Raw genomic sequence first — 25,393 nt, forward strand, 5'->3', positions numbered from 1 at the left:
TTCAAAAGCCCACATAGATGAAATTGAGGCTTCTAAAGATTTTTGCTGTTGTTGTCTTTTTATCTTTTTTTTTAGGGCTGCACCCACGGCATGTGGAGGTTCCCACGTTAGGGTCCAATCGGAGCTGTAGACACCGCCCGCGCCAGAGCCACAGCAGTGCAGGATCCAAGCTGCGTCTATGACCTACACCACAGCTCACGGCAACACTAGATCCTTAACCCACTGAGCAAGGCCAGGGATCGAACCGGCAACCTCATGGTTCCTAATCAGATTCGTTTCTGCTGCACCAAAACGGGAACCCCAAGGCTTCTAAAGATTAAACATCTGATACAAATTAAGTTTTCTATTTGACTTTCCCATTTCAAATACCAAAGAAAAGATGTTTTTTTCACTCACAAAGGTCACATTCATAGCTAAAATAATTTTTGGAATTTTATATGTAAATTTCAATTGAAAATTCTCTGAATCTGTGCAAGTTTATGTCACATAATGATTCAGATAGAAAATAACTAATGAAGTTTATGAATACATATAATTTGAAAGTACATTACATTTTAGGACTTAAGATTTATTTATTAAATTTCCTGAATCTGAATAAAACAGAAGGATCCTGTTACTGAAATAGTGTCTAAGAAATACACAATTTTCAATTCTTTATATAAATTGCAAATAAAAACCAAATTATATTTTCTAAGGACATAAACTATACTTCTGCAACTTTTGTAGTTCTACACAGTTACTGTTAATATGCTTTAAAATAAGCTTAATATATCTAAAATGTGAGTTGGACATAGAAAACACAGTCTTGGAACATTTAAGCACTCAAAAGAATGAAAGTTGGTTAGATTGACCAATAAGTAAAGAGGAGAAGAAAGTTTGTCTTATAAAAATATGCAGTGTTTCAGTGTATACACACAATTTCTATATGCATACCGTAATTTTTTTCTTCTGTGAGTCCCTTAGAAAGTTTGTAGGTATACAAGATTGCTTCTTTATTTCTTGAGGTGTTCTTTACATGTTGAACTTCAAAATACATGTTTTCCACGTTAGGATACAGAACATCTATGTGGCATAGTTCCAGGAAATGTGTAGCAAACAGTGTAAATGCCTAGAATATATAATAATGAATATCAGTAATTTTAAATGAACTAGAAATTTTTATTTTTACTATTTAAACAAAATTTTAGTTTAGCTTTCTAAGTAGCTTAGCAGAAATGTGGAAATGAAACTGACTAACTTAGAGGCTAACATAGTCAATTCATCTTATAATGTTTTAAAATTTTATATTCGAAGTTCCCACCATGTGGTTAACGAATCCGACTAGGAACCATGAATTTGTAGGCTAGATCCCTGGCCTTGCTCAGTGGGTTAAGAATCTGGCATTGCCGTGAGCTGTCGTTTAGGTCACAGACGTGGCTTGGATCCTGCATTGCTGTGGCTGTGGCATAGGCCTGCAGCTACAGCTCTGATTTGACCCCTAGCCTGGAAACTTCCATATGCCTCAGGTGTGGCCCTAAAAATACAAAAGACAAAAAATAAAATAAAATAAAATTTTATATTCAATTAAGGAAACTTGTTTATTATGTTTTCACATACACATGTATGTTACTTCTGGGAAAAAGAACAAATGTAAAAATAAAACCCTAAAAAAAAAAATCTGAAGATATTGAATGGATGAAGTTTACTAGAAATAAGGCTATTAACTGAGCTAATTATTTATTAGAAAAGTAAATCATAAACAAAATCATAACATTTCCCTCAACTTATAAAAAAAATTTACTTTAGAAGTACCTTCTGGAGTTCCCGTCGTGGCGAAGTGGTTAACGAATCCGACTAGGAACCATGAGGTTGAGGGTTCGGTCCCTGCCCTTGCTCAGTGGGTTAACGATCCGGCGTTGCCGTGAGCTGTGGTGTAGGTTGCAGACGCGGCTCGGATCCAGCGTTGCTGTGGCTCTGGCGTAGGCCGGTGGCTGCAGCTCCGATTCGACCCCTAGCCTGGGAACCTCCATATGCCGCGGGAGCGGCCCAAGAAATAGCAACAACAACAACAACAAACAACAAAAAAAAGACAAAAGAAAAAAAAAAGAAGTAGCTTCTGGAGTTCTCACTGTGGTGCAGCATGTCAAGGATCTGGCATTTCTGTGGCGGCATGGGTTCAATCCCCAGCCCAGCAAAGCGGATTAAGGATCTGGAGTTGCTGCAGCTGTGGCATAGGTCATAGCTGAGGCCCGGATTTGATCCCTGACCCAGGAACCTCCATATGCTGAAGGTACAGCCATTAAAAAAAAAAAAAATCAATTAATTAATTTTTTTTAAATAAATAAAAGTAGCTTTCTTCCATATAGCAGTTTTGGGAAAGTGAAATCAATGGATTGTCTTAGTTATTTGAAATTGCAAAGGTGTTTTTTGTTTTCCTTTTTTTTTATATTTGCATTGTGTTTGGGTTAGATACTTATAGGGGAAAAAATATTGAGAACACTGCTTAGTACAATGATACTTAAACTTTAGGAATTCCCTGGGGAGTTTGTTAAAGATGAAAATTCTTGGTGCTTATCCCCCTCACATTTCAATGAGAAGCTGTAATTGAGGGCAATAGGAAATGCATTTTCCCTAAGTACTGTAGGTGATTTTGACAGAGGTTGCTCAAGTGACTTACGTCCAGAACAGTGGCTTCCTGCCTAGAGTTACTGAAGCAGAAAGAGAGTTGAATAACTAGTTACGTTTTTAGACACTAGGGCGAAACTAAAGAGGTGATAAGTGGATAATTTAAATATTAAGACATTAGAAGAAAATATATGACGGCAAAAGGCTATCAGCTATGGAAAGGGGGCAGCAAGGAATGGTTTTGTATATGATAGAAAAATAATAAATCTCAACTGACTACTAACAAATCAAAAGGGGGTATAAAACAAACCAAATTAATTAAAAATAGGAGAATATTTAGAAACCCAGTAAACTATTTAGAAGCTAGGAACCATGTTCATAATAACAATAATGTTCTCAAAATTTATATATCAAATCAATATTACAGTAACTCTGTAAACTCTATTTCAGGTTTGTTTGTTTGCTTGCTTGCTTTTTAGGGCTGCATTTGCAGTATATCAAATCAATATTACAGTAACTCTGTAAACTCTATTTCAGGTTTGTTTGTTTGTTTGTTTGCTTGCTTTTTAGGGCTGCATTTGCAGTATATGGAAATTCCCAGGCTAGGGGTCCAATCAGAGCTACAGCTGCCTGCCTATGCTGCTGCCACAGCAACTTGGGATCCTAGCCACATCTGCAACCCATACCCCTGCTCACAGCAACGCCGGATCCCAGACCCACTGAGCGAAGCCAGGGATCAAACCCAAATGCTCATAGATATGAATCGGATTTGTTTCTGCTGTGCCACAAGGGAAACTTCCTATTTCAGGTTAATTTGATTTAACAAATAATATTTCAAGGCCTATGTATTACAAGGATTGTGTTAGGCATTAAAAATACTAGGTTAGAAAAAAGTTCCTTAAGTAGCAATAATTATATTTTTACTATCAAGCTAGCTGCTTCAGGGAACATAAGACAAATGAATTTCATGAACATGGGCCCATTGCTTTTGGTATGAAGTGAGTTTCTTAATCAGAAGCAATTCTGTGTGGAATACCACAGTCATGAACAAAGCATTTTGTTTAAGTTCATGGGTGGCAGTTTCTACAAAGTCATACAGTCAGGGAAAGCAAATATGTTTCCCGAATAAGTATCTAGTCCAGCAAGAACAAACTGCTGCAGCTTTCATGATGGAAGTGGTCCAGTGAAATCAACCTGCCACCAGGCAGCTGGCTGATCCCCTCAGGGAATGGTACAGTATCAGTGGTTCAAAGCTGGTCACTGCTGCTGGCAGACTAGGCACTCAGGGGTTGCTGTAGCCAGGTTGGCTATGGTGAATGGATGTCTATGTTGCTGAGCCCAAGGACAACCTCCAACCATGCCACCATGTCCACTTTATTTATGAGTCCATTGGGTGATGCAGGGGAGCTGGGGAAAGAGGCTGACTGGTATCCAAAGACCAGGTCATCCCATCCACCTGATTATTAAAATCCTCCTCTCCAGAGGTGACAATTTGATGAGTATTCACTTGGACCAAAATATGTTCATTTTTTTGCCTATTCAAAGAGATTTATCCACATTCCTCTTTCCCAAATGTCCTTGTCACCAATTTTCCAAAAATGTTCTTTCCAAGTCCCAGCCATACCATTGGCCACGGCCCATGAATTGATATGTAATCGTATATCTGGCCATTTCTCCTCATAAGCAAAATGAACAACCAGGTACAGTGCTTGAATTTCTGCCCACTCAGATACTTTTCCTTTGCAGTGTCCTTTAGGGATGTCCTAAAAAGGGACTAGAGTGCAAAGGCTGTCCATTTTTGGGTGGCACTTGAATATCATGCAAAAGCATCTGTAAACAAGGAAAGTCTTCTCTTCCTCTGTCACCTGACCAGAGGGCACTCTCTATGACATCACAGGTGCAAGGTGAGAGAGAGAAAATAGTTTAGCAGGATTGGGGACCATAAACATTTGGGCCATTTCCTCATGTAATTTACTTGTACCTTCAGTGCCTTCTCAGGCCCAATCATGTATATATCACTCCCATTTGATGACAGAGTGCTGCTGTGCATACCCAACTTTATGGCTATTGGGTCAGATAACACTCAGCTCATGATGGTAAGGTCAAGTCACATAACAACTTAGTGCCCTGTGGGTAACTCTTCAGTCCCTACTAAGGCACAGTAACAGGCTAAGATCTGCTTCTCAAAAGAATAGTAGTTATCTACAGAGGATGGTGGGACTTTGCTCCAAAATCTTAATGCCCTGTGCTGCAAGTCACCTATAACTGTATTACTCTATCAGTTGCATTGTAATTCAGCCAGTCACAAAATGAGATTCTGGGTTTGATTTTCAGGAATCTCAGGCTATAGGAGGTAAGAGTATCCTTTAGGACACACATAGACGCTTTCAGGTCATGTATGCATAGATTTATTCAGGAATTTGGATTCCTACCTCATCTCTTTTTCTTTCCTCACTTTGTCCAGCAACATTAAAAACAGCTAGATAATCTCATGTGTTAGTTTACCAAAAATGTTTGAAAGTATCATATACACAGTTACCCAGTTCCTTGCTTCTTATAAGTGGTTGATGAAGACTATCCAAATGCTGATATTTTGCATACTTCTATTGCTATTTCACATTATGGACTACCAGTGCCCTCGTTACTGCTGGAAATAGAGTCATTAGTATCTAAATCTAATCAGATCAGAAAGTCAAATCCAGCGAATTCCCATTGTGGGTCAGCAGGTTATGAACTGACTAGTATCCATGACGATGAAGGTTTGATCCCTGGTCTCACTCATTGGGTTAAGGATCAGGCATTGCCCGTGAGCTGTGGTGTAGGTCACATATGCAGCTCAGAGCCTGTGTTGCTGTGGCTGTGGCGTAGGCCGGCAGCTGTAGCTCCAATTCGACCCCTAGCCTGGGAAGCTCCATTTGCTGCAGGTGTGCCCCCCCCAACCCCACAAAAGAAAAAGAAAAAAAATAACCATTCCTGCTTCCATCAGAAATGAAGTAACAAAAATATAAATGCTATGGTATGTTTTTACCACCTGAAATTGTTTAAAGAGCTATTTTTAGGTGCCTAGAAAATCCAATCATGATAAATTTATAAAGAATATATCAAAAAATGGACTCAACAGCATAATTTACAATTGCCAAGGAATGGAAGCAACCTAAATGTCCAAGAACAGATAAATGGATAAAAAAGATTTGGTATATGTTTATAGACAAGTGATTATTACTCATCCATAAAAAATAATGAACAAAATTTTAACAAAGTGTAGTTGATTTATAATGTTTCAGGTGTACCACAAAGTGATTTAGTTATATATGACTTTATAATATATAAAGAATATATATATTCTTTTCCGGATTCTTTTCCATTATAGGTTATTATTATTATTATTATTATTATTATTTGTTTTTTTGCCTTTTCTAGTGCCACTCTCACGGCATATGGAGGTTCCCAGGCTAGGGGTCGAATCGGAGCTGCAGCCACCGGCCTATGCCAGAACCGCAGCAACGCGGGATGCGAGCCACATCTGCGACCTACACCACAGCTAACGGCAACGCTGGATCCTTAACCCACTGAACAAGGCCAGGGATCAACCCGCAACCTCATGGTTCCTAGTCGGATTCGTTAACCACTGCACCACAATGGGAACTCCCATTATAGGTTACTATTATTGAGTAGAGTCCCCTGCACCATACAGTGGGTCCTGTTGTTTCTCTATTTTCTATATAGCAGTGTCTGTTAATCCCAAATTCCTCATTTATCCCTTCCCCTCACCCGTTTCTTTCCCTTTTAGTAACCGTAAGTTTGTTTTCTATGTCTGAAAAAAGAATAAAATTTTGCCATTTGCAGCAACATGAATGGACTTGAAGGGTATTATGCTAAGTGAAATAAGTCTGAAAAAGACAAATACTGTATGACCTCATTTCTATGTGGAATCAAAAAAATACAACAAACTAGTGAGCAAAACAAAAAAGAAGCAGACTTACAGAAAACAGATGAGTGGTTATCAGTTGGGAGAGGGAAGTGAGGAGAGGCAATATATGAATGGGGGGAAAAAAGGGTTAATGTTGGATTATACGAAATCATCTGTATGAAACTTTTGAGCATTGTAAAGCACTATAGAATTTAAATAATCTTTTATTCAATAAAAAAATAAAAATTAAAAATTAATGTAAAAAACCCTCAAAATTAATGTACTTAAAATAAATAGAGAAGAATACCTTTAAGCTCAGCAGATATTCACAAACAGCATAACAAATGCCAATACCTTCTTCTGTATTAGTACCTCTGCCAAGTTCATCAATTAATATGAGTGACTTGTCATTAGCATTATGTAGAATATATGCTATCTGAAAATACAATTTCAATATTATTCCTTATAACCAAGCTGATTTCACTCTCATAGAAAAATGAGGAAAATCTAGTCTCTTTATTAGTTCATTTAAAATATAACTTTATAGAGAAATTCTGCTGAGCAGAAACTAACACATTGCTTTTCATGACTAATAATTCTAAGAGTGATGTGTACATAAATAGGCATATGCACATGTGTATGAGACAACACAATAAATAACCATTATCTAAAATATTGATGCTTCAGATACAATGAAATAAAGCAGTGAATTAAAAGTTTAAATAAAGCAAAAATATGGTCATTTTCTTCTCTACAAATGACTAATCAATTGCTGTCATAAAACCCTCTAAACTATCTCTCAAATTTATTTTAACATCTCTATAGCCAGATGTTAAAATGAAATTTTTCTTTTCATTTTAACACCTCTATACCTGGTTAAAATGAAAAGAAAAATTTAGGGCAAAGCATCCAAGTCCACTGATTCCTGATTAAACAAATAAATTTAAAACCACGCCCAATAAAGACCTATGTCACAACACAATAGTAACCTTCATGGCCATTTTACCTTTCTATGGGACTAAGCTTCTTGTGAGGCTTAAAAATACACCTTGAGCACCTAATCTATTGCTATATTCTCCCAGAGATATTCAATACATACTAAATAATTACATAAAGGTCACATAGGGTGGGTAAATGATCATTTTATTCTCCCTTTATCTAAAGCAAATTAAGTAACTGTATAGTGATCCAGTAATTCCTATCTACTAAAGATAGACCAAGAGTGACACAGAATTCCTTTAGTCCTTCCAGCTTATTGACATTTGCTCAGATCAGAAATAGGTGATGATACATACTTTGTTACAGAAAGTGAAAATTCTACAAAAGCACAGAAGAGAATGATTTTTAAAAGACTTCTAACATAATGATCTTTTATTTTTAAAATCAAGACCAACGTGAACAATAGATACTATGCAAAATGTTCCTGTGCAGGTCATCGTTTTCTGAAGTCTTTTATATATTCCATACAAAAAAACATGAAAGCATGTTTTTATCATTCAATACCACTAGCTTTCTTTTTAAGCTGTATTTTTCAATAAAACATTTGCTTCCATTTCCACCTAAGACAGAAATTAGGAAGCTGTCTTTGACTGCCCTCTGGCTCTTATAGAGGAGTATAAACATATTTGCATGCTCTAGTATAAGAATACTTTCTTACATTATATTGACTGTTAGTAGGAGAATTCTATATGTTTTCAACATAAGAAAAGCTGAGTCTGAGTACCTCTTTCATTTCCTTCATAAACGTTGATGAATTTGTTTCAATATCATCATCAGTACTGATTCTTGTAAATATCTGTTCAGCAATCCTAAAGGAAGAATATTCTGCTGGAACATACGAACCTATAAAATGAAAGGTCAAAGTAAACTGAGATGTTTTTACAAAATATAAGTACTACCAACATTTTGCAATTTCCACCAACTTGGATTATTTAGTAGCCTATCTAAGGATTAATGTGGTGGAAAGATCATTGGATACAGAGTTAGAAACATGGCCCCAGCTCTATCATTTACTGTATATAACCTTAGACAGCACTTAAATTCTCCCACTTTCATCTTCCTCACAAAAAAAAATGAAAATGCTCACCAACAAAGGTTACATTTAAGTAATATTAGAAAGATAATACACATTCAAGTATATTAGAAAGATGTTACAAACTTGATAAAAATTTCAAATAATACAGTTAGGAGATGGAGTTCCCTTATGGCCCAGTGGGTTAAGGATCTGGCATTGTCACTGCTACGACTCAGGTTGTTGTGGTGGCATAGGTTTGATCCCTGGCCTGGGAATTTCTGGATGCTTTGGACATGGCCAAAGGTGGTAATAATAATACAATTAGTTGATAAAGAATATTTGAAATGTGAACATTTGAAGGAAATGCTTATGAAGTTCAAGTTGATAAAATCATTAGAGAAAGATATATTAGGAAATATATGTTATTAGAAATATACAGAAATATCCACAAGTAGAATGAAAGTAAGCATTTAATTTTTTAAAGGTGAATTTTCATCCATAAGACTGTTTCTGCCTGAGAAATTATGTGCCTAACTAATCTGAAATATTCATCTTTTGAAAACAAATCAATATGATTAATGTACCTACCTTTATATGAAATGGGATACAAAAGCCATTCTAAAACCATAAGAAGATAAAAATATACAAATAGTTGAATGGAAAAAGTACCATGTATACAGAACTCTATATAGAGAAAATGGTAAAATAATTGGAGCCAAATTATTCCAAGATGTAAAACAAAGGCAAAGATGAAGAATAAGATCTAACTCTAAAGAATAAGGACTAGCAAGAAAAGAAAGCAAAAGTCAGGATGATACAAAAAAAAAAAGAGTAGGAGTGCTTATTGTGGCTCATTCAACTACTCTACAGGAGGATGCAGGTGAGATCCCTGGCCTCACTCAGAGGGTTAGGGATCAGGCAATGCTGCAGCTGTGGCGTAGGTTAGAGATGTGGCTCAGATTTGATATTGCTGTGTCTGTGGCATAGGCTGGCAGCTGCGGCTCCAATTCGACCCCTAGTCTGGGAACTTCCATATGCCATAGGTGCGGCCCTATAAAGAATAAACAAAGTAATAATAATAACAATGGCAATTATAATAATTGCACCTCAGAGAGCAGCTATCTTAAATAAAATTTTCTCCTAGGATTTCCAGAAGGATTAAATGAGAACTAAATGTAAAAGTACCACGTACAGAACATAGCATATATAAGTGAGTTCCCATTGTGGTTCTCAGGTTAAGGACATGACATTGTCTCTGTGAGGATTCAGGTTCTATTCCTGGCCTCACTCAATGAGTTAAGGATCTGGTGTGTTGTCATAAGCTGTGGCAAAGGCCTCAGCTGCAGCTCTGATTCAACCCCTAGCCTGGGAACTTCTATATGCTGCAGGTGTGACAGTAAAAAGAAAAAAAAAAAGAAAAAATATATCATATATGGTATATTTCATAATTTCATTTCTCTCTTACCTTCACCAGAGAAGCTTTCAACATCTCTTACCATCACGGCTTATCTAAATTATTACAGAAGGCTACTGGCTAGTCTTTTCCTTCTTGTCTGACTCTTCTCTAACTATACATTAGCCAAAAGGATCTATCTAAAACTCAAATCCAATCAGGCCATTCTCTTACTTAAACTTCAACAGCACCTATAGATTTCTGGATAAAGTTCAATCGCCATTAAGTACCTAAGGCTCTTCATGATCTGACTCCTGCCCATCCTGCCAGCTTTAGGCCTGCACTTCCTACAGCCACTCTTTGTTCTACAAAGCAAAGGAACTACTAAGCCTCTGGATTCCTTGTAGTTCCTCGGGAACAATACACTGCTTTTGCTTCTGTGCTGTAGAATGTGCTCCTACCTCTATTTGGAAAGTGTCCTTTCCATACCTTCCCTTAAGTCCATAGCATTTTATACATATTATCTTGCTCAATCTCTACAATTCTTAGACATGGGTACTATTATAATTTTCATATACAGATAGAAAAAACTAAGGAGGTTAAGTAATTTGTCTAAGATCACACAGCCAATAACCAGACAAGCTAGGTCCAACTCCAAAGCCTATATTCTTAACTTCCATGGCTTTCAACTCCTTCTGTTTCCTTTACAATCAGATCATATGAGATATTACACATACACGTTAGGTATTCAGAGGATGTAGATGAATAGTAACAAGAGAAGTAAAGTAATAGTCATTTTTTTTTTGTCTTTTTGCTATTCTAGGGCCACTCCCATGCACATGGAGGTTCCCAGGCTAGGGGTCTGATCAGAGCTGTAGCTGCCGGCCTACGCCAGAGCCATGGCAACGCGGGATCCGAGCAGTGTCTGCAACCTACACCACAGCTTATGGCAATGCTGGATCCTCAACCCAGTGAGTGAGGCCAGGGATCGAACCTGAAACCTCATGGTTCCTAGTCAGATTCGTTAACCACTGAGCCACGATGGAAACTCCAAGTAATACTAATTTTATTCAAATATTTGGAGGGCTATTCTCAGGAGTTACTAGATATTCTGAAATGTGTAGAAGATATGAATTAGGACTAATGAATAGAAGTTACAGAATGTCAAATTTCAGGAATTCCCATTGTGGCTCAGTGGATTAAGAACCCGACATAACGTCTGTGAAGATGCGAGTTCAATCCCTGGCCTTGCCCAGTGGGTTAAGGATTTGGCATTACCACAGCTGCAGCAACAGGTCACAGATGCATCATGAATCAGTCACTGCTGCGGTTGTAACATAGGCTGGCAGCTGCAGCTTCAATTTGATCCCTAGCCCAGGAACTTCCATATGCTGCAGGTGCAGCTGTAAAAAAAAAAAAAAAAAAAGAAATAAAAAAAAAAGAAAGTCAGATTTCAATTCAGTATGATGAATGTTCTAACAACTACAGCTATTCAACAATTAGTCTGTGTTTGAAAGGACAGAGCTCTTTATAACCATTCAGACAGAAGATTACATCACATATGAATCAGTATTCTTATAAGGTGGAGAGTTAACTAAGATGGCCTTTCAAATTATAAATCCAATAAAATATCTACTTTCCATTCATTCATTCATCTCTGATTTTCCTTCCCAGTAGTAAGAGTAAATTTGCACTGTATAATCAAAATTATTATTGCTGTATTTCCTTACAATCCATTACATTAGACTATGGTTTTTCAACCACACCTTGGGCTTGATAAATATTTTTTTGTTTATGTGAGTGGGCTGGGGGTGTGAAAGAGAGAAGGTGGCTGTCCTGTGCACTGTAGGACATTTATCAGCATACCTGGACTTTACATTCCCCTCAGTTATGACAACCAAAAATGTATCCAGATATTGCCAAATTCCAGGAGGTGAACCTAAACTGTCCCTGGTTGAGAACCACTGCCTTAGGACCAAGTATCTCTTCTCTTGATTTATATAATTCTCAAGGAACCCAGTTTTCAGAAATAAGAGGTGAGTTATGCCTCTATACCAAGAAATATGTAACAATGTTGGGCCAGTGACAGCTATTTACGTGTGTGTGTGTGTGAGCACGCGCACGTATGTGTAACATATCACTTGCTATGGGCAAGTTATTGGTACCCCTTAAATTAAGTACATGTTTCTCTGCCCAGTGTTGTAATTTAATAACATGAGTTATTAAAGGAAGCAGCTTATCCTACTTCTTTTTTTTGTTCCTTTTTAAGACCACACTTGTGGCATATGGAAGTTCCCAGGCTAGGGATGGAATCGAAGCTGCAGCTGAGGTCTACGCAACAGCTTGCAGCAAGGCCAGATCCTTTAACCCACTGAGCAAGGCCAGGGATCAAACAGACATCTTCACAGACACTATGTCAGGTTCTTAACCTGCTGAGACACAATGGCAACTCCTATTTCACTTTTTCTTACAACAAAGTTTTTGAATCTCAGATAATTATACAATTCAGTTTAGTAATACTCAACACATTAATAGCTAGAGTAAGCAAGTTTCTACTTGTTACATCTCACAAAACTTTTAGTACAATATAATCCAAATTGGATGGAGCCTAATAAAATACCAAATAATAAAAAATTATGACCTATATAATAGATGCTACTATACCTTTAAATAGGAAAATCTACTCCAAACTACTCCTCAGTTAATTAGGAAGCTAGATCTAAAATACTGGGCACAAAATATTTTAAATGGGGAACAGATTTTGTAACTATAAAGTATATCCATAACTTACCAATCTGGGCCATAATCTGACAAAGAGCAATCTGTTTCAAATATGTGGATTTCCCACTCATATTTGGTCCAGTTATAATTAAAAAATTACTCCCTTCTGTAATATAGGTATTGTTGGCCACAGGTTTTTCCACAGATATTTTTTCAAGAATGGGATGCCATCCCTGTTTGATTGCTAAAGTATCAGTAAACTCTGGCCGAACTAAAGAGAAAAACAGAATGTTTTGAAAGATTAATGTATTTACACTTAAAGATTTTGTGGTGTGTACATATCGTTCATACTTCAGTGATATTACTATGGTCAATTTGGAACAGCATCATTAAAGTATTATTTTACCCTAAGTCCCTCTAAATTATAATTGACATAGTTTAATCACATCACAACTTTTATTCATTTCCAGAAAAATCTAAGATTTAGTTCCTGTCATTGTGATAGTCTACAAAACCATGAAATGTTCATGACATTTTCATATTTCCAAAAAGAATCAACCAACCATTGATAACACTTTTAAATAACAATTTATAAGTACTCCAAAATTACACATTTACTTAATCCTTGCCTTAACTATTATTTCAAATTTGGTATACTTAGCTTTTCAAATGATGTAATGAATATAGAGTAAACCAAATAAAAATATAATTGTATGTCCAAAATAACAGAAATGTTGTCTGAAAAGAAATCTCAGAAGATAGACAAAACAGACACAAAGATACTGTTAATTTATAGAAAGAAATCATGATCAAGTCTCAATGGATCATTTCTGAGGTGAAGGGAGGAGAAAGAAGGTGGAGGACAAGTAAAAATTAAAATGCTACATGCCTCTAGATGAAACACATGAATAAACTTGAAAGCATTAATTACAATATTGAGATTGGTTAGAAAATTTTTTTAATTATTTTTAATATTTTTGATACCAAAAATTCATTATTTATAAGTTTGGAGTTTCAGGATGGTCTTCTCAAAAGGGAGCAACATCACATATTTAATAGTTAGGATAACTACTATTAAAATAGCTGATCCCTAAAATAAGGTTTTTAACCCCAAAGGAGATATAAAAATTAAAGTTTTGGCTTATAAAATACCAACTGAAAAATTTAACATTTTCATAAGAAATGTAGAAATATCAAATAGGAAAAATATTTTTAAAATAACTTCTCCAATTATAAAAGTAAATTAACATAATATTTTAGAAATATTACTTCTGATTTTAACTAGAAATTTTGATCTTATTAATGTCATTAGGCCCACAATTACTCAACCTTAATTATCACATGCAAGTTTCATAAATTCACATACTGGAGTACAGCTTCATTTTGTTTGTTTGTTTGTTTGTCTTTTGAGGGCTGTACCCGAAGCAAATGGAAGCTCCCAGGCTAGGGGTCGAATCGGAGCTACAGCTGCCAGCCTACACCACAGCCATAGCAACACCAGATCTAAGCTGCCTCTGCGACCTACAATGCAGTGCACAGCAATGCCGGATCCTTAACCCGCTGAGCGAGGCCAGGAATGGAACCCGCATCCTCATGGATCCTAGTTGGGTTCGTTACCACTGAGCCATAATGGGAACTCCTAGAGTACAGTTATTACTGATAAGTTGGATAAGAAATTTCAAAGGGTGACTAACTTGAAATACTCATTTAATATTAGAAAATTACTTAACACATTCAAGACTTGTGTGTAGACCTGGGATATAAAAATAAATGCTAAAATTCCTGATCTTGGGATGCTCATATCTAAGGAACTAGCTTAAAAAATGCTCAAGACTTTCAAGACTCATTTCTCTCCTGTCTATTAGTATTAGCATCACACTGCTTCTAATGTATCTTCAGATTCAAACTTTATAAATCTGTGTCACCATTATTTTCACCAAGGAGATAGCTCTACAGTCTTTCTTATTTGGGGAAACTTTAAAGTTTCTCGCATTTTCTTTCTTTTATCATTTGTCATTTTCTCAGTGAATACTTTTCTGACTTTTAAAAAATTGAAGCTTATTATCAATTTACAATGTTGAAAGAAACTTTAAGGGTAATTTCACTTTATTTTGAAGCTTAGTCTAGGCCCATAGGCAAGAGACTATATTTCAGGTAAAAAAAAAATATATATATATAAAGCATTCATAATTGTGTAAAATTTCTTGACTGGAACATAAATTTCAGTAAGCAACATATTTACCTCAAAGAAAATAACTTACCATAGTCAGAAAGAGTGCAGGCATGAGCAAATGACAGCAGCATATCCAGCATTGACACAGTATCAGATAGTTTATATAAGCAATGAATATGTTCATAAATCTCACTAAGCAGTTTGCATACTATCCTGAAAATACATGTGTGGTAAGACAAATAATGTATCTCAGAGAGCAACATACAGTGGATTTGTAAAACAATATTAAAATCATTGCCTGGGATAAAATAATATTCACAGTTGAGTTATACACTACAGATAAAGTCTATCGTTCTACTGCCTCATTTTAGAGATAAGGAAATTGAAGTTCATGCTCAAGGTCACAGTTACTTAGTAGCAAAGAATCTATCTTCTGGTGTGGTAATACCGTGTTTTGAAATTACTGGTTTAATTAAATACTAATAAAATAATTTTAATATAAATATTTTATAAGTCCAATCAAGCCCTCACTATACTTCAATTGATCCCATCTGCTAATAATTTTGTTTTTTCAATGTTAAATTTCATTTAAAATTGTATTTTTTCTCTCACCCACTCTCTCTCTTCCTCTCCTCTCTCTCTCTCTCCTTCCCTCGCCCCAACACACAAACACATCCTAACAATATTATTATTTAAGATTTTATGTGGCAGTTACTTTTTTTTTTTTTTTAGGGCTGTGCCTGCAGCATATGGAAATTCTCAGGCTAGGGGTCAAATCTGAGCTGCAGCTGCAGGCCTATGTCACAGCCATAGCTACACCACATCTGCGACCAATGCCAGATCCTTAACTCACTGAGCAAGGCCAGAGACTGAACCTGCATCCTCTTGGATACTAGTTGGGTTCTTAACCTACTGAGCTGCAACAGGAACCCAGAGTTATCATATCATGACATAATATATTTTTTCCCTTATATGAAGAAATATGTTCCCCAAACTTACTGTATCTTATTGCCTCTTTGGTCTATGCCTGAAATTGTTTTGAAAGCCCAACATTTATCTTTACCATCTCAGCTCACCAATTCTGCATGTCCTAGTGCTTATTTCTAGATGCAGTGCTACTGTTTCATGAAAGGCAAAAGACTGGCATTATTGTGATGTTGCGACATAATAAGTATTAAGGCATGAGAGATATTTCAAGATATGTCTCATGTCATTATCACAATGGAAATTTGGCTGGGTATAAAGCATTTTCTATAACCTAGCATAATGTTGATTATTTTTCGTAATTAAGATTGCCCTTGGAATTCCCGTCATGGCTCAGTGGAAACTAATCTGACTGGTATCCATGAGGACACAGGTTCAATCCCTGACCCCGCTCAGTGGGTTAAGGATCTGGCTTTGCCATGAGCTGTGGTGTAGGCTGCAGATGAGGCTTGGATCTGGTGTTGCTGAGGCTGTGGCTGGCGTAGGCTGGCAGCTACAGCTCTGATTTGACCCTTAACCTGGGAACCTCCATATGCCATGAGTGCGGTCCTAAAAAAAAAAAGATTGTCTTGAATATTCTGTGAGGCTCAGTGATCCCAATCACAGTGTCAGATACTAAAGTTTTAACTGTTTTCCCAGCAAGTGTTCTTTCCTTGCTCACATTCGTAACTTTACAACTTTTTTCAACTAAAAGGCAATTAATGAAACTTATCATGGTACTGCAAATTAAACCAATTTAATTCAGTATTGAAAATTTTCAAATGCTCTTACATATAAGTCATGTGATAGATTTCTCTCAAAGACTCTTGGCATCTTTCATTCATTTTAATTAAATCTGTGGATGTGAAGCTATAAGAATTTTTCACTTTAGAAATCTGCCAGGAGATTAAAAATATAACTATCAAGATACATATACACTTCTATGAAGTAAAAAACACACAGATTTTAAACAATAGAAATATAGGCATTTATGTTAGTCGATTTAATTTTTGAAGTATAGTATCACAAAGAAAATCCCAAACAATGTTTGTGAACGAGAAAAGGAAGCTTCTGCTTCTAAAACTAAAGCAGAATTTTTAAACTCCATCCGTCTGACATGACTATTTTCACAGGTCTTAAAGTAGACATGCACAAATGTTAAGACACTACATCTTATTACCATAAGTAGTAATACCCACAGTAGAGAGTAATCCTCACTCTACCTCTGATCCCTGTCTTAGCTGTTACTCCACATCTGAACCTCACTCAACAGCAAATTCCCATTACTAACACTTAACGCATTCTTTACTTCATCCATCCCTCACTACTTGCTAATACTTTTTTTTTTGTTTCCTTTTTTGACCACTCCATGGCACATGGAGTTCTCTGGGCCAAGGATCAGATCCGAGCTGCAACTGTGACCTGTGCTGCAGTAACTCTGGACCCTAACCCACTGTGCTGGGCCATGAGATCTAACCTGTGTCCCAGCACTCCAGAAATACTGCTGATCTCCTTGTGTCACAATGGAAACTCCAATACAATACTATTTTAAAGTCAAACAGTTTGTTTTTGTGAAAAGGTCCCCTCTGGGGCAAAGAAAACTAAGATTACAATGGATTAGATTTTCCCAAATGGCATACTGTGAAGGAGTTAACATGTATATAGAAGAAAATATTGTCCTAGTGCAAAGGTTTGGCAATATTGGGTTTTTAAAAATTAAGCAAATTTCTGTATTTTAGAACTTCTAAACATTTAACAGGTGGACATACATTGAGAACCACCTAAAACAGGAGATGGTACAGTTCTTTCCAAACTTCTTTGCTCAAAAATTCCTTTTGGGAGTTCCTACTGTGGTGCAGCGGGTTAAGAATCCAACAACAATGGCTTGGGTCACTGCAGAGGTGCAGATTCCATCCCAGGCCTGGCACAGTGGGTTAAGAAATCCAGTGTTGTCACAGCTACAGCATGGGTTGCAGCTACAGCTGGGCTTCAATCCCTGGCCCAGGAACTTCTATATGCCACAGGTGTGGCCATAAAATTTAAAAAACATATAAATTTTTTAAAAAAATCCTTTTGGACTTTTTTCATTTTCCTTTTTTAACCATACCAAGCTCCCCAAAATGTGGGAAACACTGTGTTTGGTATTTCTCTTTACAAAATTTTCAGGGGGTTCTCATGTGGTACAATGGGTTAAGGATCTGGTGTTGTAAGAGCAGTGATTTGGGTCACTGCTGTGTCACAAGTTCAATCCCTGAACTTCCATGTGCCATGGTACAACCTAAAAAAAAATATTTTAAATCACTCTTAAATTAGTAAAGCTGTTAGGTGGGTGGGTAGGAGCAGGAGAAGCAATTTACAGAACATTCAGAAGTTTGGCATGTAAAACAAAAAGTGTCTGAAAATATGTAAATGCAATTCTGTAAAATCAGAAACAATAATTTTCTAACTAGAACTCTAGAATGAACCTTAATAAACTCTGAGGGAAGTTTATCATTGAATAGGGCTGTACAATCTGTAGTCATCTGGATGAAAAATCCTCGAGCAGAGCTAAAACTTGTCCTTAAAGGAAGACTATATTTTTCTGCAAGCTGCGATATCATTCCTAGTGGCCAGAAACAAGAAAAACAAAAACAAAACAAAGAAATTTTAATGAGAAAATTACTCTTTATGTGTAGAAAAAAATCACATAACTTTTCTCATTATTTTTTGTATAAGTAGGAAGGTAATATTACTTTTTTAAGTTGAAGTGTAGTTGATTTACAATATCACATTAGTTTCATGTATACAACATGGTGATTCCTGAGGTTCCCATGGTGACTCAGTGGAAGTGAACCTGACTAGGATCCATGAGGATCAGATTCAACCCCTGGCCTTGCTTAGTGGGTTAAGGATCCGGTGTTGCCGTGAGCTGTGGTGTAGGTCATAGACACAGTTCAGATCTGGCATTGCTGTGGCTGTGGTGTAGGCCAGTGGCTATAGCTCCGATTCAACTCCTAGCCTGGGAACCTCCATATGCCACAGGTGCAGTCCTAAAAAGACAAAAAAAAAAAAAAACCCAAAAAACAAAAAAACAGTGATTCCTTTTTTTGTGCAGATTATATTCCATTATAGATTATTACAAGCTACTGAATATAATTCCCTGTGTTATAAAGTAAATCTTTTTTGCTTATCTATCTTATGTATGGTTTTTTGTATCCATTAATCCTAGACTCCTAATGTGCCTCCACTCTCCCCTTTGATAACCATAAGTTTGCTTTCCATGTCTGTGAGTCTGTTTCCATTTTCCATACATATGCATTTGTACAATTTTTAAAATTCCACATATAAGTGATATCATACAGTATTTGTCTATTTCTATCTGGATTATTTCACTAAGCATAATAATATCTAGGTCCATCCATGTTGCTGCAAATGGCAACATTTCATTCTTTTTTATGGCTAATATTCCATTGTGTATATTTATATATATACACATACACACACATCGTATCTTGTTAAGCCAACAGTCTTTTGACGGGCACTTGGGTTGTTTCCATATGTTAGCTATTATAAATAGTGCTGCTATGAACATGGGGGTGCATACATATTTTCAAATTTGAGTTTTCTTTTTTTTTCTGGATATGTACCCAGGAGTAGGATTGCTGGATCATATGGTAGCTCTATTTTTTGTTTAAGGAATCTCCCGACTTTTTTTCCATAGTGGTTGCACCAATTTTACACTCCCACCAACAGTGTATGAGGGTTCCTTTTGTTACTCTTTTAAACTCTTAACAATTTTTAGCCTGGAAATTCCCAGGCTATGGGTTGAACCGGAGCTACAGCAGCAGGCCTTCGCCAAAGCCACAGCAATGTAGGATCCAAGCCGCATCTGTGACCTACACTGCAGCCCACTGCACCACCAGATCATTAACTCACTAAGCCAGGCCAGGGATCTAACCTGCATCCCCATGGATACTAGTCGGGTTCGTTTCCAATGAGCCACAACAGGAACTCCAAACTCTAACACTTTTTAACATCTAAAATATGTGCTTAGGTGTTCTTTTAAGAAAAAACAAAACAAAACAAAACACTGCAGCAAAAAGATGGTCATTCTGATAAATACTTTGAAAGAAAAAGAAACTAAAAAATTAAAGTTTGTTATTTATTCCATTTATTTGATACTGTACATAGAAAACCAACCCTAAAGACTTTATCACAAAACTAGAATTCATGAATGAATTCAGTAAAGTTGCAGAATACAAAATTAATACATAGAAATCTATTGTATTTCTGTATACTAACAATGAACTATCAGAAAGAGAACTATCAGTCCCATCTACCATTATATCAAAAAGAATAAAATATCTAGGAATTCCTGCTGTGAAGCAGTGGGTTAAGAATTCAACTGCAGCAGCTCCAGTCACTGTGGCGGTATGATTTCAATACCCAGCCTGGCACAGTGGGTTAAAGGATCTGGGGTTGTTGTACCTACCGTGTAGGTTGCAACTGTGGCTCAGATTCAATTCCTGGCCAGGAACGTCCATATGCCATGGGTACATATATAAAAATAAGTGAATAAAGGAATAAATAAAAAATAAATATTTAGGAATAAATCTAACTAAGGGGGTAAAAGACGTATTCAGAAAACTAAGACACTGATGAAAGAAACCAAAGGAGACACAAGACAGAAAGATATACCAATTTCCTGGACTAGAAGAATTACCATTACTAAAATGACCATACTACTCAAAGCAATTTATAGATTCATGCAATCCATATCAAAATAATAGTGGCATTTTTCATGGAATAAATAATTTTAAAATTTGTATGGAAACACAAACGGTCCCAAATAGCCAAAATAATCTTGATAAAAAAGAACAAGGCTAGAGGTATATTGTTCTGTGATTTTTTTTTATATATAATGATTTTTTTTTCCATTATAGCTGGTTTACAGTGTTCTGTCAATTTGCTACTGTACAGCATGGTGACCCATTTATACATACATGTATACATTTTTTCTCACATTATCATGCTCCAGCATAAGTGACCAGAAATAGTTCCCAGTGCTACACAGCAGGATCTTATTGCTAATCCATTCCAAAGGCAATAGTCTGCATCTATTAACCCCGAGCAGCCCATCTGTCCCTCTCCTTCCCCCTGCCCGTTGGCAGCCACAAGTCTATTCTCCAAGTCCATGAGTTTCCTATCTGTGGAAAGGTTCATTTGTGCCATATATTAGATTCCAGATATGTGATATCATATGGTATTTGTCTTTCTCTTTCTGACTTACTTCACTTAGTGTGAGAGTCTCTAGTTCCAACTATGTTGCTGCAAATGGCATTAATTTGCTTTTTATGGCTGAGTAGTATTCCATTGTGTATGTATACCACTTCTTAATTCATTTATCTGTTGATGGACATTTAGGTTGTATCCATGTCTTGGCTATTGTGAATAGTGCTTGAATGAACATGCGAGCGCATGTGTCTTTTTCAAGGAAAGTTTTCTCTGGATATATGTCCAAGAGTGGGATTGCTGGGTCATACATATGGAAGTTTTACATATAGTTATCTAAGGTACCTCCATACTGTTCTTCATAGTGGTTGTACTAGCTTACATTCCCACCAAAAGTGTAGGAGGGTTCCCTTTTCTCCACACCCTCTCCAGCATTTTTTATTTGTGGACTTATTAATTGATGGCCATTCTGACAGGTGTGAGGTGGTAGCTCATGGTAGTTCTGATTTGCATTTCTCTAATAATTAGGGATGGTGAGTGTTTTTCATGTGCTTGTTGGCCATCTATATATCTTCCTTGGAGAAGTGTCCATTCAGGTCTTTTGCCCATTTTTCAACTGGGTTGTTGGCTTTTTTGCTGTTGAGTTGTATAAGTTGCTTGTATATTCTAGAGATTAACCCTTGTCAGTTGCATCATTTGAAACTATTTTCTCCCATTCTGTAGGTTGTCTTTTTATTTTCTTTTAGGTTTCCTTTGCTGTGCAAAACTTGCCAGTTTGATTAGGTCCCACTGGTTTATTTTTGCTTTGATTTCTGTTGCTTTGGGAGACTGATCTGAGAAAACATTTGTGAGGTTGATGTCAGAGAATGTTTTACCCATGTTCTCTTCCAGGAGCTTGATGGTGTCTTGTCTTACATTTAAATCTTTAAGCCATTTTGAGTTTATTTTCATACATGGTGTGAGTAATTGACCATAGGTGTCTGGGTTTATTTCTGGGTTCTCTCTTCTGTTCCATTGGTCTGTATGTCTGTTTTGGTACCAGTACTACACTGACTTGATGACTGTGGCTTTGTAATATTGCCTGAAGCAGATTGATGGTTTTTGCTTTTTTATCCAATCTGCCACTCTGTCTCTTTTGATTGAGGCATCAAATTCAGTCCATTGACATTTAAGGTGATTATTGATAGATATGTATTTATTGCCATTTTAAACCTTGTTTTCCAGTTGATTCTTTGTTTCTCTTTTCTTCTTTTCTTTTTTGGGTTGGATGATTTCCATTTATTTTTTGCTTGAGTACTTTTCTTCTTAGATTTTGTGAATGTCATGTTTGGTTTTGATTTGTGGTTGCCCTAATTTTTAAGTATGTTAACCCCTTCCTGTATCTGCTTGCTTTAGCCTGATCATCATATAGGCTCAAATACATTATTTTAAAAAAAAGTCTAGATTTTCCTACTTTCCTTCTCCACATTCTATGATTTTCAAGTCCTTTTTAACATCTTCACGTTTGTCCTTTTGCTGTTCCTTGTGTTCATCATTGCTTTTACAGTAGTAGTTTTTTCCCCCCACTTTTAAATCTGCATGCTGGATTATTTCAGTGATTGCTTTCCAATTGTGGGTTCCTCCATCTTATTTCTTCTCACTTCTTTTTTTATTTAAAGAAGCCCTTTCAGTATTTCTTTTAGAATGGGTTTAGTATTGCTGTACTCTTTCAGCTTTTGTTCATTGGGGAAATTCTCTATTTCCCCTTCTATTTTAAATCACATTCTTGCTGGATAGAGGATTCTAGGCTGCAAAGTTTTTCCTCTCAGACCTTTGAATGTATCTTCTCACTCTCTTCTGGCCTGTAGTGTTTCTGTAGAGAAATCAGCTGATAGCCTTATGGGGGGGGGGGTTCCCTTATAATTAACACTTTGTTTTTCTCTTGCTGCCTTTACAATCCTCTCTTTAACTTTTGCCATCTTTATCATACTATGTCTTGGTGTGGGTCTGTTTGGGTTCAATTTGTTTGGGGCCCTCTGTGCTTCCTGTATCTTGATAGATATCAGTTTCCTTTTGATTTGGAGTGTTCAGACATAATTTCTTCAAATATATTTTCAACCCCCTTTTCTTTTTCTTCTCCTTCTGGAATTCCTATCATGCATAGATTGGCCCACTTTATATTATCCCATAGTCTCTTATAATGCTCTCATGTTTTTCCATTTGGTTTTCTGCCTGCTGTCCTGATTGGGCGATTTCCATTATTCTGCCTTCCACATCACTAATTCATTCCTCTGCATCATTCATTCTGCCCTATAGTGCCTTTAGCTCAGTTTGGGTCTCTGCAAATGAATTTTCCAATTTTTCTTGGCTCCTCCTTATACTTTCTAGTTCCTTTCTAAAGGAATCTGCGTTACTGTTCATACCCTCTCTTGATTCCTTCAGTATTTTCACTATCTCCCTTTTGAACTCAATGTCTGTCACATTGCAGGGGTCTGTGTCACTGTTTACTGCTTTAAGTGAATTCTCCTGTTGCTTTAACTGGGAATGGTTTCTGTGCTTCTTCATCTTGCTTGGGTTTTTCTTTTTCTGTGGGTTTGGGGAAGCCAAACTGTAGTCTCAAAGGGCTACATCTATGCAAAAGTACCCTTTGTATTTTGGTGGGAGTTACTATTTGTTTTTGGTGTGGGAATTTGAACATTTGCCATCTCTTTCTTTGGTGTGAGAAGGTTATTATCCCCAGGATGCTCAGTGTGTTTTCAGGGTAGGGCCAGCAGTCAGTGCCTGGTTGCTGAGCTCTTAACAGCAGCAAGGACCTTCAGGAAGATGGCACAGGCTACTTCTAGTTGCAGGGCCCTGGGAAGTGGTAATGAGCCTTAGGCAGATCTACAAGGTGACCAGAGCATTTGGCAGTAGCAGCAGCAGGGTGCATGAGTTCCCAGGGGATTGAGAGCAACAACAACTTGTGTTCAATTGCAATGCCCTCCACTGAGGTGATTCAAGCCGCAGATGGTGCCTGTTCAGGGACCCATAGTGGTAGCGGGCCACGACCACCTCTGGAGTCAGTGATAACTGTGGTGATTTGCCCCCATCACCTGTAGACCTTGCATGAAGCAACCTGTCTCAGCCTACATAGGAGGTGCTGCAAAGGCTGCTCCTAGTTGCAAGATCCTGGGAAGTGACAAAGATCAGGCATGCAGGTATTGCCCAGAGCATTTGGCAGGGGCAGCTGCAGGGCAGGTGTGTTCCCAGGGGAGTGAGAGCAACAGCGTATGGCACTTGGTTGCAGAGCCCTTTTTCTTTTTTACCAACCCCTGAGGTGACTGGGGTCACAGGTGGAGCCCACTCACAGGCCCACAATGGTAGCAAGCCATGAATCCCTCTGGCCTCTGAGACGACTGCCGTGGTGTGTCCCTGCCACCTGTAGATCATGCAAGAGGCACCACATCACACTTAGCCCCCTGATATCCTTAGCCCACACAAGAGGTGTCTGGCCAACCCTGCACAAGAAGTTCCCAGTCTCTCCCAAACAAGCAAGAGGCCCGCAGGAATGTGCAGGCTCCAGTGCAGGGTGTTTCCTATGGTGGTCCACCCCTCTTCCTCTCGCCCACCCCAACAATGGCACCTTGTCTCTCCTGTGGGTCCAGACCTTCTCCCTCGTTCCCTCTGCCATGGCATTCCCCTCCCTAGCCCATGGCGTACCATTCCCCTGCCCATGGTGCACTGCTCTTTAGCCCCTCCGGCTGTCCCCACACAGCCTGCCCCAGTCTTCTCCCCGGGACTGACCTCCAGAGCCTGAGTCTCAGCACCCAGCCCCTGCCCAAGTGTCCAGGCTGGTGGTTCAGATGATCTGTGCAGCTCTCACTCTGCTTTGCTGTTCTCAGTCCAGCTGCTGTGCTTTCCTCAGCAACTTTGAGGTTCCTTCAACTCGGCTGGTCTTTCTGTCAGTTAAGTGGCTTCCAGGGATATGGGCTCCTTTTCTCCTTCACAGCTCCCTCGGGAATGCTAGTCCCATCCTAATTCCTTTTCTCTCTTTTTGTCTTTTGTTCTACCCAGTTATGTCAAGAGTTTCTTGCCCTTTTTGGAGGTTTAAGTTCTTCTGCCAGCATTCAGTTGATGTTCTGTCTGAGTCATTTTACATGTGGATGTGGTTTTTTGATGTGTTTGTGGGAAAAGGAAAGCAAGACCTCTTACTCCTCCACCATCTTGCTCCACCCCCTGGATTTACATTATACCACAAAGTGACAGTAATCAAAACAGTATGATACTGGCACGAAAAAGACACACATCAATGGAACAGAAGAGAGAGCCCAGAAATGACACACTTACATGGGCAGTTAGCAAAAGAGGCAAGAATATACAATGGGAAAAAAAACAGCCCCTTCAATAAATAGTATTGGGAAAATCTTAATAGCTACAAGAATCAAA

General features: G+C 37.5%; 1 protein-coding gene across 1 annotated transcript in view; it reads right to left on the reverse strand.

Moving 5' to 3' along the window:
- MSH4 (mutS homolog 4) overlaps positions 1–25,393 on the reverse strand; it is a 112,456-nt gene that overhangs the window by 13,949 nt on the left and 73,114 nt on the right. Inside the window, exons 12-18 of the mRNA XM_047788619.1 lie at positions 18,244–18,380; positions 16,571–16,674; positions 14,904–15,028; positions 12,713–12,913; positions 8,238–8,356; positions 6,822–6,950; positions 934–1,108 (exon numbers count right to left, since the gene is read on the reverse strand). Coding sequence (XP_047644575.1) covers positions 934–1,108; positions 6,822–6,950; positions 8,238–8,356; positions 12,713–12,913; positions 14,904–15,028; positions 16,571–16,674; positions 18,244–18,380 — 990 coding nt within the window. The remainder of the gene's footprint in view (positions 1–933; positions 1,109–6,821; positions 6,951–8,237; positions 8,357–12,712; positions 12,914–14,903; positions 15,029–16,570; positions 16,675–18,243; positions 18,381–25,393) is intronic.

Source organism: Phacochoerus africanus, chromosome 8, assembly GCF_016906955.1.
Source record: "Phacochoerus africanus isolate WHEZ1 chromosome 8, ROS_Pafr_v1, whole genome shotgun sequence".
NCBI classification, from domain to species: Eukaryota; Metazoa; Chordata; class Mammalia; order Artiodactyla; family Suidae; genus Phacochoerus; species Phacochoerus africanus.